At 38.3% G+C, this 15,824-nt stretch overlaps 1 protein-coding gene across 1 annotated transcript in view; it reads left to right on the top strand.

Annotated features, from left to right (window-relative positions):
* Positions 1-6,420: 6,420 nt before the first annotated feature.
* Positions 6,421-15,824, top strand: part of XPO4 (exportin 4) — a 110,661-nt gene continuing 101,257 nt past the window's right edge. Inside the window, 1 exon segment of the mRNA XM_079138832.1 lies at positions 6,421-6,570. Within this exon segment, the coding sequence (XP_078994958.1) occupies positions 6,502-6,570 (69 nt within the window). The 5' untranslated portion in view covers positions 6,421-6,501.

The following is a 15,824-nucleotide window of genomic DNA, read 5'->3' as shown; positions in this document are numbered from 1 at the left end:
CCAGTCATCCCTGTCAGTTCATCGGGTCACAGTGCACGGTTCCCTTTGGAAGAGGCAGGGAAGAATCAAAGTTGCTACTCTCAGACAACCTAGTCCTACCCTAAGCAGTCTTTCTCCTTGTGCTAGCTCCTGTAACATCCAAGGACCTGCCCACACCACCAGATCCACTGTAAACCATGGCACCATCATTCTTTATGATGGCAAGCTGCTTTGATTTTGGCTCTTCTCAGCCATTGGAGGATGTCTTGGGTTTGGACCTCTTTGATGTCACTTGAAAAGTCTTAGCAGGCCTGACTGAGAAGGAACTACTAGCTCCAGAGCTGCCCCTGCTTTGCTGTCATCTCTGCAGTAAGTCTTCCTTCACCCTGCATAGCTGCCACTGTCCAGGCTCTGTATTCCAGTGTCCTGCTGCAAAAAAACAAGCTTCCCCTCTCAACGGTAACTTTTCAGACTTTCCACAGAGGGTCCCTCACTTTTGGCAGCACCATGAGGTTTTTAAGTCATCCAGTTTTCCAGGACAGTAAGCCCCCTACTCTGGATGACTTTTCCATGAAAGAGCATTATGCACTTGAACGTCACAGCAAACCCCACCTTAAATGATAACTTCTTAAACTTGAGTTTCCCACCTAGCACAGTGCAGTTGTGGGAGAGGTCCCTACATCAGATAGGATCCTTTGAAGCCTTTGAGAATCTGTAACTAATTCATATCAGGTTGTTCAGTTAGTATTCTCAGAGACTTCTCCAGGAAAAATAAAAGGTCTTTATCACAAGCTCAAGACTTTTTAATTGATTGAATGTCTTATAATAAGCTTCACAAGTAATGTAGAATATTGTACATGGTAATTGGTTAGAAGTGTTTTACTTAACGGGAGATTTGCTAAGTTCATATTTCATGTAAATGCCAAAAAGAGAAAAAGGAAGAGGAGGAGAAGGAGAGGAGAAGGAGGAAACAAAAATCCTGGTTTTGTGTTTTAAAAGTAAACTGTTCAAAATAAATTTTAAACTGGTAATGTGTGAAAGCAGAAATGAAAAAGTCACTTTAAACGTTTTTTACTTTTCCGATTACTTTGACAGAGGCATGTGTGACACACACACACACACACACACACACACACACACACATCAGAATTGCTGTGGTGGGGCATGGTGGTGCCTGCCTATAATCCCAGCATTCTGGGAGACTGAGACAGGAGTATCACAAGTTCAAAGCCAACTTCAGCAGCTTGGGAAGGCCATAAGAAACTTAGCAAAACCCTGTCTCAAAATAAAAAATCTGAAAAAGGACTGGGGATATAGCTCAGTGGCTAAGCGTCCCTGGGTTCAATTCCTAGTAGCAAAAGCCAAACAACTTCCCGCAACTGAAACAACAACACGAAAACAAAAACCCTGTGCTATGTATTAATAAAATATTTAATATTTGAGAATGCCAAATATTAGCAATTCACACATACACATATGCACAAATAAACCTTCTCTGAAAGAGAGAGATTTTCCCTTTTGGTTTGTCATGTTTTTATTTCTGGGGAATTATTCTAGGTTCCTATAAATTTGATATCATAATACCTCCAGTTCTGTACTGCTGTCTTCAAAGACTTTAGAACATTGGGTAATAAGATCTCTTAACTTATTCTAGGTCCAGTATCTTCTATATTGAAGGGAATAATTCTAACAAATAGTGTTCTTATTTAATTTAGGCTTTAGAGATGCCTGCTAAAAAAAGATTTTGCTCCTCTTTGATTCTCTCATGTAGGACTGAATAATCTCTCACTTTTCTAAAAATTAAAAAATTTTGGCTAGAGATGGACACAATATCTTTATTTATTTTTATGTGGTGCTGAGGAGTGGACTTAGTGCCTCACACATGCTAGGCAAGTGCTCTACCACTGAGCTACAACCCCAGGCCCATTGTCTCTCACTTTTGCATCACTCATATAATTTATCATTATTTCTCAACAGGATTCTTGGTTCCATTCCCTTTGTTACCTGCAATGTTGTGTTAGCAAGACAAGTAGCAAGGTTTACAATATGTAGATTGTAGCTGTTGACACAGTGAGATTGACTGACATAAGCTGAATGGTATGTGTCATGGTGGGACTCACAATCATATTGTGTGTTTGATGACAGCAGATGGCAGGTAGTCCAGAGTGCCTTCTCTTGCACTTGGGACCATTCTAAGCATTTAGTTCTGGGTCCCCCCTTTATTTATCAAGAGAGATTAGACTGTAAGGCCTTATTAGACTGTAAGCATCTGAAAATGTGGCATTTTAATTATTAGTTGTATTTGTCATAAATAATTTTTTTTTTTTTTTTTTTGTACTGGGTATTAAACCCAGGGGCACTTAACCACTGAGCCACATTCCCAGCCCTTTTTATGTTTTATTTTGAGATGGGGTCTCACTAAGTTGCTTAGGCCTCACTTAACTGCTGAAGCTGACTTTGAATTTGCAATTCTCCCACCTCAGACTCCCAGGCTGCTGGGATTACAGGAATGCGACACCATGCTCAGCTCTCATAACTAATTCTTTTAAAAAAAATTGTTCCAGTTAGTTATACATGACAGTAGAATGTACTTTGATACATCATACATAAATGGAGCATAATTTCTCATTCTTCTGGTAGTACATGATGTAGAGTCACACCAGTTGTATAAACATATATGGACATAGGGTAATAATGTCTGATTCATTCTACAATCTTTTCTACCCCCCTCTCCCCTCCCTTCCCTTCACTCCCCTCTACCTAATCTAAAGTAAATCTATTCTTCCCTAGTCCTCCCTGCCTTATTGTGAATTAGCATCTGCATATAAGAGAAATTTGGCCTTTGGTTTTTATGGGATTGGCTTATTTCACTTAGCATGATAGTCTTCAGTTCTATCCATTTACCAGCAAATACCATAATTACATTCTTCTTTAAGGCTAATATTACATTGTGAATATATACCACATTTTCTTTATCCATTCATCTGTTGAAGGACACCTAGGTTGGTTCCATAGTTTAGCTATTATGGGTTAAGCTGCTATAAACATTGATGTGGTTGTGTTACTATAGTATGCTGATTTTAAGTCCTTTGGGTATAGACCAAGGAGTGGGATAGCTGGGTCAAATGGTGGTTCCATTCCAAGTTTTTTGAGGAATCTCCATACTGCTTTTCAGAGTTGTACCAATTTGCATTCCCACCAGCAATATATACGTGCACCTTTTCCCCCACATCCTCGTCAACATCTATTGCTGCTTGTATTATTGATATTGGAGTGAGATGAAATCTTAGTTTTGATTTGCATTTTGCTAATTACTAAAATGTTGAACATTTTTTTTCATATATTTGTTGATCAGTTGTATTTCTTCTTCTGTGAAGTGTCTGTTCAGTTCCTTAGCTATTTATTGATTGGGTTATTTGTTTTTTGGTGTTAGGTTTTTTGAGTTCTTCATAAATTCTGGAGATTAGTGCTCTATTTGAAGTGCGTGTGGTAAAGATTTTCTTGCATTCTGTAGGTTCTCTTTTCACATTATTGATTGTTTCCTTTGCTGATAAAAAGCTTTTTTAGTTTGAATCCATCCCATTTATTGATTCTTGATTTTACTTCTTGTGCTTTAGGAAACTTGTTCAGGTCCTAAGCTGACATGGTAAAGATTTGGGCCTATATTTTCTTCTATTAGGCGCAGGGTCTCTGTTCTAGTGCCTAAGTCTTTGATCGACTTTGAGTTTCATGCAGGGTGAGAGATAGGAGTTTAATTTCATTTTGCTTACATGTAGATTTCCAATTTTCCCACCACCATTTGTTGAATAGGTTATCTTTTCTCCAGTGAATGTTTTTGGTGCCTTTGTCTAGTATGAGGTAACTGTAGTTATGTGGGTTTGTCTCTGTGTTTTCTATTCTATACCCTTGGTCTTCATGTCTATTTTGGTGCCAATATCATCTGCCATTTTTGTTACTATCTCGTAACCAATTCTAACATTAAAAATTAGTTAGCTGGGAGTGGTGGCGCAGACATGTAATCCCAGCGACTCAGGAGACTGAGGCAGGAGGATTGCAAGTGTGAGGCCAGGCTCAGCAATTTAGTGAGAACCTGTCTCAAAATAAAAAAATAAAAAGGGCTAAGGATGTGGCTCAGTGGTTACATCCTCCTGGGTTCAATCCCCAGTACTAAAACAAAAACAAAAAAACAAACAAAAAGCCATAATTGGCAAGTTGCCACAATTTCTTTCAAGGGCACACCCCCAATGACCTAAGGACTTTCCACAAGGCTCCCCTTCCTAAAGGTCCACAGCATCTCCCAATAACACCATTCTGCACTCAAACCTTTAACAGATGAAGCTTTGATGGACACTACCCATATTCAAACCCTAGCAATGCTGAGCTGTCTTTGAATTCCAGGAATAAATTCTACTCTGTCACACTATAATTCTTTTAATGTACTCAAATTCTGTATTTTGCTGAGGAAATATTCATCAAAGAAAAACAAGTGTTAGGCATTGGAAGACAGTTAACAAATAGGTCAATTCAAAAGTGCTTCCAACATTGAGATTCTACGACTTCAATTTTGCCCTGAAGTTCTTGGCTCCCATTTATGTGAGATGTCTGTAACTTACTTTATAAAGCTTCAAATTCATGCTGGTGATGTAGCTTAATGGTAGAGCACTTGCCTGGCACATGCAAGGCCCTGAGTCTGATCCTCAGTACCACTTAAAAACAAACAAACCCCAAATTAAAAACAATATTAATGTGAAAGGAAGCATATTCATCCTCATATTTATATTTTCCTTTTTCTTTTCTTTAAAAAATATTTTTAAAATGTATTTTTATTGGTGCATTATAATTATACATAATAGTGGGATTCTTTATGCCATATTCATACATGCACATAATTTGATCAGTTTTATTCCCCAGCACTTTCCTTTTTCCCTTCCTTCCTGCACTCCCTTATTCACTTGCTCCCTTCTATTATTACTACTACTATTTTAATTAGTGTGTTATAATTATATGTATATATGTATATCTATCTATATCTATATATATAAAAGCAAGATTCATTGTGGTACATCCGCCTTCCTATTTCTTAAAGCATGTTTAGTTGTGAAATTCTTACATAATAGCACAAAACAAATGCTTTGTAATTTAAGGTCCAATCTGAAGTATTTATTAAGCCTTAAACATTTAATGTCAAACTGTTCATTTATTATATTTCTGCAGATATATAATTGATCTTAGGCTAATTATGTTTGGTTGAAACTAGAGTCATTATGCAATCTTTTTGAAGATTTCTTAACTTGGTAGAATATTTGCTGAGTGTCTACTATTTGTCAGGCACTATGATAACCACTTAGATTCATACACTTCTTAAAGAAAAAAGGATTATTAACTGTATTTTGGATCACTTTACTCTTTGGTAATGAAATAAAAGACATTTCCTCCCTCAAGCAATAGAAATCTAATTTCTCAATTTCAAGTTGTAAAGATGTCAAATACAAGAAACAATGGGGTTAATAATGCAATTCTGTTGCAGTTCCAGAAGGCAGAACAGACACCAAAAGGTAGAAGTTACAATAGAGGATATGTCAACTTAAACCACCATAAGGTTAAAGGTAGTTTGAACACTGAAATAGCTGATGTCAGGACCACTTGCCTGGAATGTTGTAAAAAAAGACTCTAATGCACCTTTCATCACAGGTACTACGATTATAAATTCCTTAAACACGACAAAACTGGTAGTTGAGATCTTACTGAATTCAAGGAGCCAAGTGGTCAAGGTCGGAGTTTCCCGTTCCTGCTTTTTCCTTCTATAGGAGACAGTCCTTGGAAAGTGAAAATGTTAAGTACTAAAGGGGCTTTCCTGCTAGGGTCTCGCTGAGACTCGCGGTCCAGGTAAGTTTAGATAACTCTCCAGACGAAGGAGCTCCATTAAGAAAACGCAGAGTTCTATCCTGGAATGCTTCCTACTCTGCAAGAAAGAACAGAGAAGCAGGAGGCAAGGAAACATAATATTCTGAGGAGGTGCGCTCTCAGAATCAAGAAGAGGGCACAGCAATTTTAAGGCTAAAAGATCTCACATAGCGCTAAAGTCTGGCAAGAAGAAGAGGCAGGAGCGCGCGATGTTAAGGGCAGCGGGCTGAGGGAGGGGATTTGTATCCGCGCGCGGTGGGGTACTGGAGCCCACCGCGCGAGCTGGAGCCCACGAGACTCGCGCGCAGGAAAGCACGCATGCGCGGAGCTCAGAGCGGAGTGGGACGTGCTGCCATAGCGGTCTGGGACCATAGCCCGGACTCGCCCGGCGCTGGCTGCAGCCGCCTTCACCCTGCCGAGGCGGCCTGGCTCACTCGTCCCCTCTCTGCCGCCCAGGACCCGGCGGCACAGCCAGCCCCGCCGAGGCCGTGACGCCGGCGTCGACCGCGGCTGCGACGGCCTCGGGAGCGCGTGAGGCTCCGGGGTCGTGGCGGCGATTGGCCGGTCGTGGCGCCCGCTCCCATAATGCAGCGCATGGCGCGTCATTGAAGAGAGACCATGATGGCGGCGGCGCTGGGGCCCCCAGAAGTGATCGCTCAGCTGGAGAACGCGGCCAAAGTTCTGATGGTGAGGACACTGCCCCCCCGGGACCCCGGGATCTGCGGGCCGCCGGACGGCTCTGCAACGTCAGGCCTTGCGGCCCGCTGGGCTGGCGACCGGGAAGGGCCTCCAGGGAGCTCTGGAAGTGGAGGAGGAGGTGGCGGTGGCGTGGCGCAGGAGTCTCCATCCTACTTTCCTCCTGCCTTGGTCCCGGTGTTCAGGGGCTGTCTCCATTTCCTGGCTGTCCTGCTCCCTAGCAGGGTGTTGGAATAGTGGAATAGTGGTGTAGAATAGAGGGCTTCCTGTGCCACAGGCTTTACTTTACACGGTGCGGGGCAGACTGGATCTTAGAGCAAGGCGCCGGGAGGGAGGTCGGAGAAATTTGTGGGGCGGTGTGCGCGCCGCGGGAGGAGTCGGTGCCCGGAGGGAAGGGATGGCACAGTCCAGATGCTGTGAGCAACTCTTGTTCGCTTCGTGCATTCGGGTCTTCTAGCGCTTTCCCTGACATGCAGCCACCTCTCGGGTAGCCGCGCCCGGCAGCACGTGGAAAGACCGGCAGGAGGGAGGGACAGAAAGCTTTGGGACCAAGGTCATTGGGGCAAAACTTGATCCAGTACCGCGCTCTTTCTGGGTTGCTCATTCGGAGAATTAAGTCTTTGGTGCTCTTTAACTTCATTCTTATGCCACAATAGTTTGATGGGGTTATTTACTCAGGGAGTTTGAGAAGGCCAATTCAAAGTATTAAATAAAAGTATTCCTTTCAGGGAGTAGAAGATAAACTACATTCAGTTATTCAGTAAACTTTATATTTGCTGGTTCAGCTTTGTTTTCGTAAATTAAGACATACGTGTTTGTAGTTTTTTGAAAGGTAGATGCTCATTTGATTACTTAAATTGGTTCAAACCTTCAAATAATTGAATGCAGCCAGATTTGTCTTTTTTCCTTTTTCTTTTGGTTCGATGATAAGGTTATGTGATCTAACATCATACTTCAGAATATTGGAACTAATTCTAGCATAGTTTGTAGTTTCATTTATCAAGTTTTGTTTTCATACACATCACCAGATATTTTAGCTTGTTTAGAAATTGACAAGCCTAATAAAAGCAGAATTTACTTGCTTCCTTATGAGTCAAGATAATATATCGTTTTGCTGGCTAGATAACATTTCCCAAATTCTTGATAAGGTAAGTCCAGAAAACTAGCTAGTATCCCCCGTAATACAAAGTTCCTAAAGTCCCTGACATACAGGTCTTATTGAAATTTTCCTATGAGTTAGTGACCCTATTTTCATTAGAGTCTGGAAGGAGTATATATGACCCAGAGAAACAACAGTGCTTTACTACTTAAATTGATAAAATTAGTGTTCTTCATTGGTCCTTTTTGGGGGGGCGGGGGGATACCGGGTGTTGAACTCAGGGGCACTCCATCACTGAGCCACATCCTAAACCCTATTTTATATTTTATTTAGAGACAGGGTCTCACTGAGTTGTTTAGCACCTCGCCATTGCTGAGGCTGAGACTAGCTTTGAACTCCTCCTATTTCAACCTCCCCACCCGCTGTGGGATTACAGGCATGCACCACTGTACCCGGCCCCATCATTGACCTTTTATAATCTGTTTGTACTTCCCAGTACCTTAAGGCTGGCTTTTTATCAGCTACAAAGTGTATGTAAGAAAATGGTACTGTTTAATGAATGCTAGATATTGAACTTGATGCTTTACACAAATACTTCACCTATTTGATGAATCCTTCACAGCTTTACAATGTTGAGAGTTTAAGAGATCAAGGTTACATGATTGCTAAGTGCCTGAATTAGGTCTTGAACTCAGATCTGTCTGATCTAGTCTCCTTCCACTCTACTCCACTACTTCTCATATATGTTGTATAGATACCTGTTAACATGCTTTTTATAATTACAGAGAAGAGTATTGAAAAAAATGTTATTAAAAATAGGAAATTACTTTTTGGAAATTTCTACAAATTACTGGAAAGAATAGCAGTTATCTCATTACTTCCTGAATGTAAAGGTTAAGTTCAAATTTACTATTTTTAATAGCAATCATTTATTGTATGTGCCAGGCCCTTTACATATATTAACTTATTCAAGTCTCAGTAGCTCTGAGATATAAGTATTATTTTCATTTTGTAGACTAAGAAACTCAAAACATGTAGGCACTAAGTAATTTCCCCAAATTTACATGGAAAATGGAGGATTGAGGATTTAAACTCAGGTTTGTCTGGTATCAGCCTGTGGTACAGTGGAACCAGAAAGGAAATAAATTAATTCATGTAGGGATAATTAAAATTATTAGTGACCCTTCAATTATTAAGCATTAAAATATATAACTAAGAAAGGTGATTTTAGTGTCTAGCCATCTGTGGGTCTGAGTTGACTTTTTTATATAGACAATTGCTATACTTTAGCCATTAAGAAGCTTACAGATTTAAGGTAATTAGTAACACACATGTACATATATATATGTGTGTGTGTATATATATATATATTATTATTATTTTTTTTTTTTGGATGGTGCTGGGAATTGAACCTAGGGCCTTGTGCTTGTGAGGCAAGCACTCTACCAGCTGAGCTACATCCCCAGCCCTAGTAATGTATTTTGTAATTATATTTGCATACTTCTTTCATTAGGTTATCTATATAGTTCTTTTATGAATTTAGTAGAATTATAGTGCATAGAACAATCTTAAGAGAACTTTTACTGCAGAAATCTTTGAGAATCCAAGATGGATATCAAAAGGAAATTGTAAGCAAATTATTGGTGCAAACACTTTTAGTATTTGGGACTGAAGATTTATCAACTTCTCTCAGGTACTAGGGATTCTGGAAAATAAGGATCTCTAAGCCTTCTCCCTTCCATTCTACAGATGGGAGAAACTAAGGTTCAAAGAGGTGGAAGTGATTTGTCCATGGTAGGTCACAGAGCAAATTAATGATAGACTGAGTTAGAGTCCTTATCACTAGACTCCCATTTCAGAACCCCCCCTCCCTTACCCCCCACTCCAGTGCCAGGGATCAAACCCTAGGCCTTGCACATGCTAGGCAAATGTTGTACTGACTGAATTATATCCCTGGCCCCAGAACTCTTTTTTTTTTTTTAATAAATTAATTTTTTTATTAGAGCATTATAATTATACATAGTATTTGGGTTCGTTTTGACAAAATAACACATGGGAGGAATTTGATTTTAGTCTCCATCCCTCCCCCACCTTTTTTCCCCTTCTCTATTCCTCTAAACTTTCTTTGTTCTACATATACATAAAGGTGAAATCCCTTTGGTACCTTTATATATTAATATAACATGACTTTGTTAAATTTGTCCCATTTTTTTTCCCTTTTCCCTTTCTTCCTCCCTCACTCTCATTGTCCTGCTCTCCTGATCTTCCCTGTGTCTCTGTGATATTCAATCCCCAACCGCCTTCTTTCCCTTATTTTGCTCTAGCTTCTGTATATGAGAGAAAACCTTAGACCCTTGATTTCCAAGTCTGGCTTATTTCTCTTAGCATGATTTTCTCCATTTCCATCCATTTGCTGGTGTGCCATTATTTCATTCTTCTTTATGGCTGAGTAAAACTTCATTGTGTGTGTGTGTGTGTGTGTGTGTGTGTGAGAGAGAGAGAGAGAGAGAGAGAGAGAGAGATCACATTTTCTTAATCCATTCGTCTGTTGATGGGCGTCTGGGTTGATTCCATAATTTGGCTGTTGTGAATTGTGCTGTGATTGAACATTGAAGTGGCTGTATCGCCGTGGTATGCTGAATTTAGATCTTTTGGATAAATACTGAGGAGCAGGATAGCTGGGTTGCATGGTGGTTCCATTCCTGTTTTTTTTTTTTTTTTTTGAGGTGCTGGGGATTGAACCCAGGGTCTTGTGTATGTGGGGCAAGCACTCTACCAACTGAGCTATACCCAGCCCAATTCCTGTTTTTTTGAGGAATCATCACACTGCTTTCCAGAGTGATTGCACTAATTTTCAGTCCCACCAACAATGTAAGAGTACACTTTTTCCCCCACATCCTCATCAGCATTTATTACTATTTGTAAGGATTCTTTTTTTTAATCCTCTAATTTTCTCAAAGCCAACATATTATGATAACATGAATATTACATTTTATTGCTTGATGAGAGATTTCTAAATGTAATACATTTATATTCAGTTCTACTTAGGTTATTGGATAAAGTGCCAAATATGTTGGACCTATCAGGTAAAAAAGATAATTTTTATAGGTCTCAGCATAAATCAGGATTTTTCTCCCCAAAGGTAGTAACAGGGAATATTTTTTTGTAGGTACTTGTAAATACTGCTTCATCTTTGGATTCAAGACAGTGAGATTGCTTGCTGGGAAATAAATTTAAAGGTGAACAAACTAGAATGAGGAAGGACTGTTGTAAATTAGTCATAGTATGTAAGTGAAATTCTTTTGAAAACATTGTGCACAAGAAACATTGTTTAAATAGGGTCTTTTCCAAAAAAAATTGTTGGTTGGCCTTGCTTAATAAACCTAATCCTACACTTTTTAGATTATATTAGGTAATTATTAGAGTAAGTAAACCTGACCACACTTCCTGTACTCTACGTGCTGAGAGTCTTCCTGACTCTATGAATTTAGCAGGCTACCTAAAATGTAAACCTGAAAATTTGGTGATATAACTGCATATTCTGTATTTACAAGTTATAGCAATAATGCTCAAATTCATTATTTTAAAGATATTAACAATTCACAGATACATGGAATAAAGTCTCCCTCTTTATTTCATGAGTGTCCCTTCCTACTAACAGTTTGAATATACTTTGACCTTTTCTCCTGTGCTTTCATAATCTGTATTATGTAGTTTTTCTTCTTTTTAACATTTAAGCAAAATACATTATAAACATCTTTCCTGATTTAAAAAAAAATCTGAGATACTTTTTTGAACAGTACAAAATTCAAACTATGCAGAAGGGTACATGGGGAGAAGTAAAAGTTCCCCAAGTTCTCATTCCCACTTTCCAGGGATGATTTTCTTGGTGTCTATATAGGAAATCTCTTAATTGTATAAAAGCATACATAGATAAATCTTAAAAATGTATTTTTATGAAAATGAGATTCTATAATCCATAAATTTATTTCCATTTTCTTGTTTTGTGAGTAGGTATAAACTATAGGATGCATTTTGATTTCAGGGAAAACCACAAAAGTTTAGTGTTCTTATGATATTAATATCACATTCATTTGAACCATGCATCTAAAGAGTGCTTTATTCCCTTTTTTTCCTTGATTTTCCTTGGTTTTGTTCCCATCTCCCTTGGGTTGTTTATAGTTGTCCTTAGTGGTTTTGTAGTGTGATAAGTGATAATATGAGATAGTTTAGACATACATGTTAATTGATATATTTTATAATTTTATTTATTTATTTTAAATGAATTTAGTAAGTCTGGATGAGAGGGATTCATGTCTGATCTTTCTACTTTTTTCCCCTTTGTGGTGCTGAGAATCAAACCCATGGCCTCATGAGCTATATATCCCAGCCATTCCTAGTTTTTATTATACTGAAATTTGTTTAATATCTTTGAAAGTGTCTGCACATATGTAGGGATATATTCAAATTCCTTTTTTAAAATACCTTTAATTAATTATTTTTTTAAAAGGTAAGGCATTATTTTTTAATACAAATTGGTCAAAAAAGGCTTGAAAATCTCCCTGAATGTCATAGTTCACTTGCATGGTCTACCACCTTGGTGAGTTGAAGGTAATTTTCACTGAGGTCTTAGGAATCTCTGATTTCCCTTGTTATTCTTAGCCATCTTGAAGAGAACTGGGGATGGGGCTTTATGGCCTTGACTCGCTTAAGGATAAAACAAGGGATAAACAAAATAATTTATTATTCAGAGGGATACTAGGTTTATTTGGAATAAAAATACACTAGAAAAAAACCAGTTATTTGTTCTTTTACTGATTTTTCTAGCTCCAAAATTCCTCCAGTTTTGGATAGATTTGCCATGCAGGAGGAAATCTAAGTTAAGGCATTGAGAGTCTGACAAAGCTTCCCTGGTAGAGCATAGTCTACTAGTCTAATCACATTTGACAAATAAGCTAATAAATTTAATTATCTCAGAAACTCTTATTACCCAGGTTTTATATATCTTCCTCCTTTAGATGAGTATCATTTTAATCTGTGATACACTGAGAACACTCAATAACTATATTTTGCATTTATGGTTTAAGAATCCTGTATTAAAAAGACTGTTTGGTAACTATGATAATAAGAGAAATTAGAAACCAAATAGATGGCATTTATAAAAGCATATTTCAAGGAAGGATTTAAAGTGCGAAGCCCTTTCTAACTCCTAATTTTTCCTAATTTCACTCCAGATTACATCAAAGAGAAAACAGCAATCCTGAGACTTACCACCTCAAATTTTGGATAGGTTGCTTTTCAGAATGGTTTTTCTAATCAACATTATATGAAATCTTCTAGTAGATAAAAGGCCAAATGTTTACATTCTTCTCAAGAATTAAATGAATTTTTATGTATTAACATAGATCATATTCCAATGTTCACCATACCAAGCAGGAAGGAATAATTAATTTTCATCATCCATGTACTATACAAATAAGAAGTTAAAATATAATTTTCTTTGATGGTCAATACTGTAGATTCCACGTTATGATGAATTCTAAGAACACAAATTTCTGCATCTTAGTTAGAAATTGTACTTTAGTAGTTGTAACAACATCTTCAAAGAATTTTCAGTTTGTCTTTATCTTGCTCTTTCAGACTGCAAAGTGCAAAAGATTCCTACACAAACTGCCTGCACATTGGGCACTGCTGAAAATACTTGACATAGCCGTTGCACAGGCTCGTGTGCCTGCATGGCAAGAGCACCCAGTTCACACTTCTGTTCTGGCAAACCACACAGTCCTCCTTGCTGTTCTCTTCAGACATTAATTTATTTTTTTAAAGTGGTTCTGAAGATTGAACCCAGTGCCTCACACATGCTACACAAGTGCTCTACCACTGAGCCACAACCCCAGCCCTCCAAATCTTATTGATTCTCATATAAATTCTGTGAAGTAAATAGAATGACGAGATAATCTTAAGAAAATCTGAGATTCAGAGATAGTAATTTGCCTGTGAACTAAAAGCCAGTTTGGATCTGGACTTCAATCTCTGACATTCATTCATTCTATCTCCTTTTTTTTTTTTTTTTTTTTTTTAAAGTATATGTCTCTTAGGCATTGTATGTACTGTGTATGCTGACAGATGGGAGAAAGACCATCTTTTCATATAGTGCAAAAGTAGTGCTAATTGGAGGAGAAAGGCAAAAATATTAGGAGTTGTTGGGTGGCAATATTAGGAGTACTATGTACTAGTGTTCTGTGAGAGTAGGGATGATAAACATCTATCTCAGGTGGAGGTGGTGATCTAGAAAGGGCTTCTTGGAACAGGTGATTCTTAACCTGAGTCTTGAGGACAAATTGTAGTTTTTTAGTTGGATATAGGATGTACCAGGTTGGAGGAATATGTATTATTAATGTCTAAGAGAGTATAACTTGTTTGGGAGATATTTGAGCATTCATTTAATAGATATTTCCTGAGCCCTTATGTATAAGGTATACTGCTTCAATTTTTTTGTAATCATTAATTCATACTTCATAATGTTAAACTTTTTTTGTTTTAACTTTTTTTGTTTGTGTGTGTAGTGGTGGTACTAGGTTTGAACCCAGGGTTGCTCAACCACTGAGATACATCCTTTTTTTGTTTTTTATTTTGAGGTTAGGTTCTTATTAAGTTGCCGAGGCTGGCCTCAAAACTTGAGATCTTCCTGCCTTGTCCTCTTGAGTCACTGGGATTACAGGTTTGCACCACAATGCCTGGCAATATTGAACATTTTGATTAATATTTTACTTTTATGAAAAAATGCATTATACTGAGTAACCATTTTTATTTATTTCACTCCATGATGTGGCACTGCATATTAGAAAACGAATACTAGCAATTCTTTTTGTCAGTTACAGTCTTTCTTCCCTTCTTACCTTTCTTTGAGTTGGCAGAGAAAAACTTGACTAATTAGAAAATATATCTGGAAGAATAATTATATGAGAACAAGATTTCTTTTTGTTTTTTGTACCAGGGATTGAACCCAGGGGAGCTTAACTACTGAGCCACATCCCCTACCCTTTTTATTTTTTATTTTGAGACAGGGTCTCACTAAGTTGCTCAGGACTTCAGTCAGTTGCTGAGGCTGACTTTGAACTTGTAATCCTCCTGCCTCAGCCTCCTAAGTCACTGGGATCACAGGCATGTGCCACCACTCTCAGCTTGTTGCTATATTTTCAATGATACAAAAAATGATTTTAAAGTTGTATTCCTCATTAGTAAGTGGGTTCACTCAAAGCATTATATTAAAATAGCATTCTTTCTATTGTGTGTCTTTAAACCTAATTTCTATTTCTAAGACTATAGATATTTGCTTTGTACTAGCAGATTTAAAAGCCAGAGATTCTAAACTCTGACAGATTTTAATAACTTCAGGAATTGCTTTATTGCAGTGTCCATGTGCCCACTCTTGTTCTGTTGTTTTGTTTTTGCAGTGCTGGGGAAGGAACCCAGGACCTTCCAGGTACTAGGCAAGCAGTCTACCACTGAGCTATACTCCTAGCCCTTGTATACTGAAATTTACTGACCAAGTTGACTGCCTGAGTACAGCAGTTCCTGTTGGTGCTCAGGTTGCAGAGTTATATTTGTGCAACTGCCTTGGGGACAGGTTCTGGGAATGGACCAGTAGGCTGGCCTCCCAACTATGAGTTCTGTACCTGTCCCCCACTACTGTTGCCAGTCTGTCTAGGTCTCATCCCAGACTCCTGGGGCAGGGGAAACCTGTGGTGCTCCAGATTGCCCCCTATCTTTACTAATGAAACATTTGTCCCATGGTTCCATTGGTTTTTACTTACAAAACAGATTTGAAGATAATTATTAATAATTTCAAGCTGATGACCATAGCACATCAAATTAAGCACATAGTTCTTTTAAGAGTGAGACCTTGTTCGACTGCACAGGTCAGAGATCCGTGAAGCTGACCTTGGGCTCTAGCATACGGGGCTTCCTTGTATCAACATTGTTTTTTATTCTTTCAGAACCTTACATTTATGTATTCCATTGGCTTAAAATGCCCTTCTGCCTTTAATGCCTTGGATCTCAATGGAACTGTTTGGTCTAGATTGTTTGGTAACACCATTTGCTTTGGTAACATTTATTATACCTGCAGTTTTACACTATGTGA

Source organism: Sciurus vulgaris, assembly GCF_902686455.1.
Source record: "Sciurus vulgaris genome assembly, chromosome: 4".
Lineage (NCBI taxonomy): Eukaryota > Metazoa > Chordata > Mammalia > Rodentia > Sciuridae > Sciurus > Sciurus vulgaris.
Note: the sequence above shows the minus strand (reverse complement) of the source record. Positions and strands in the feature narration are given on the sequence as shown.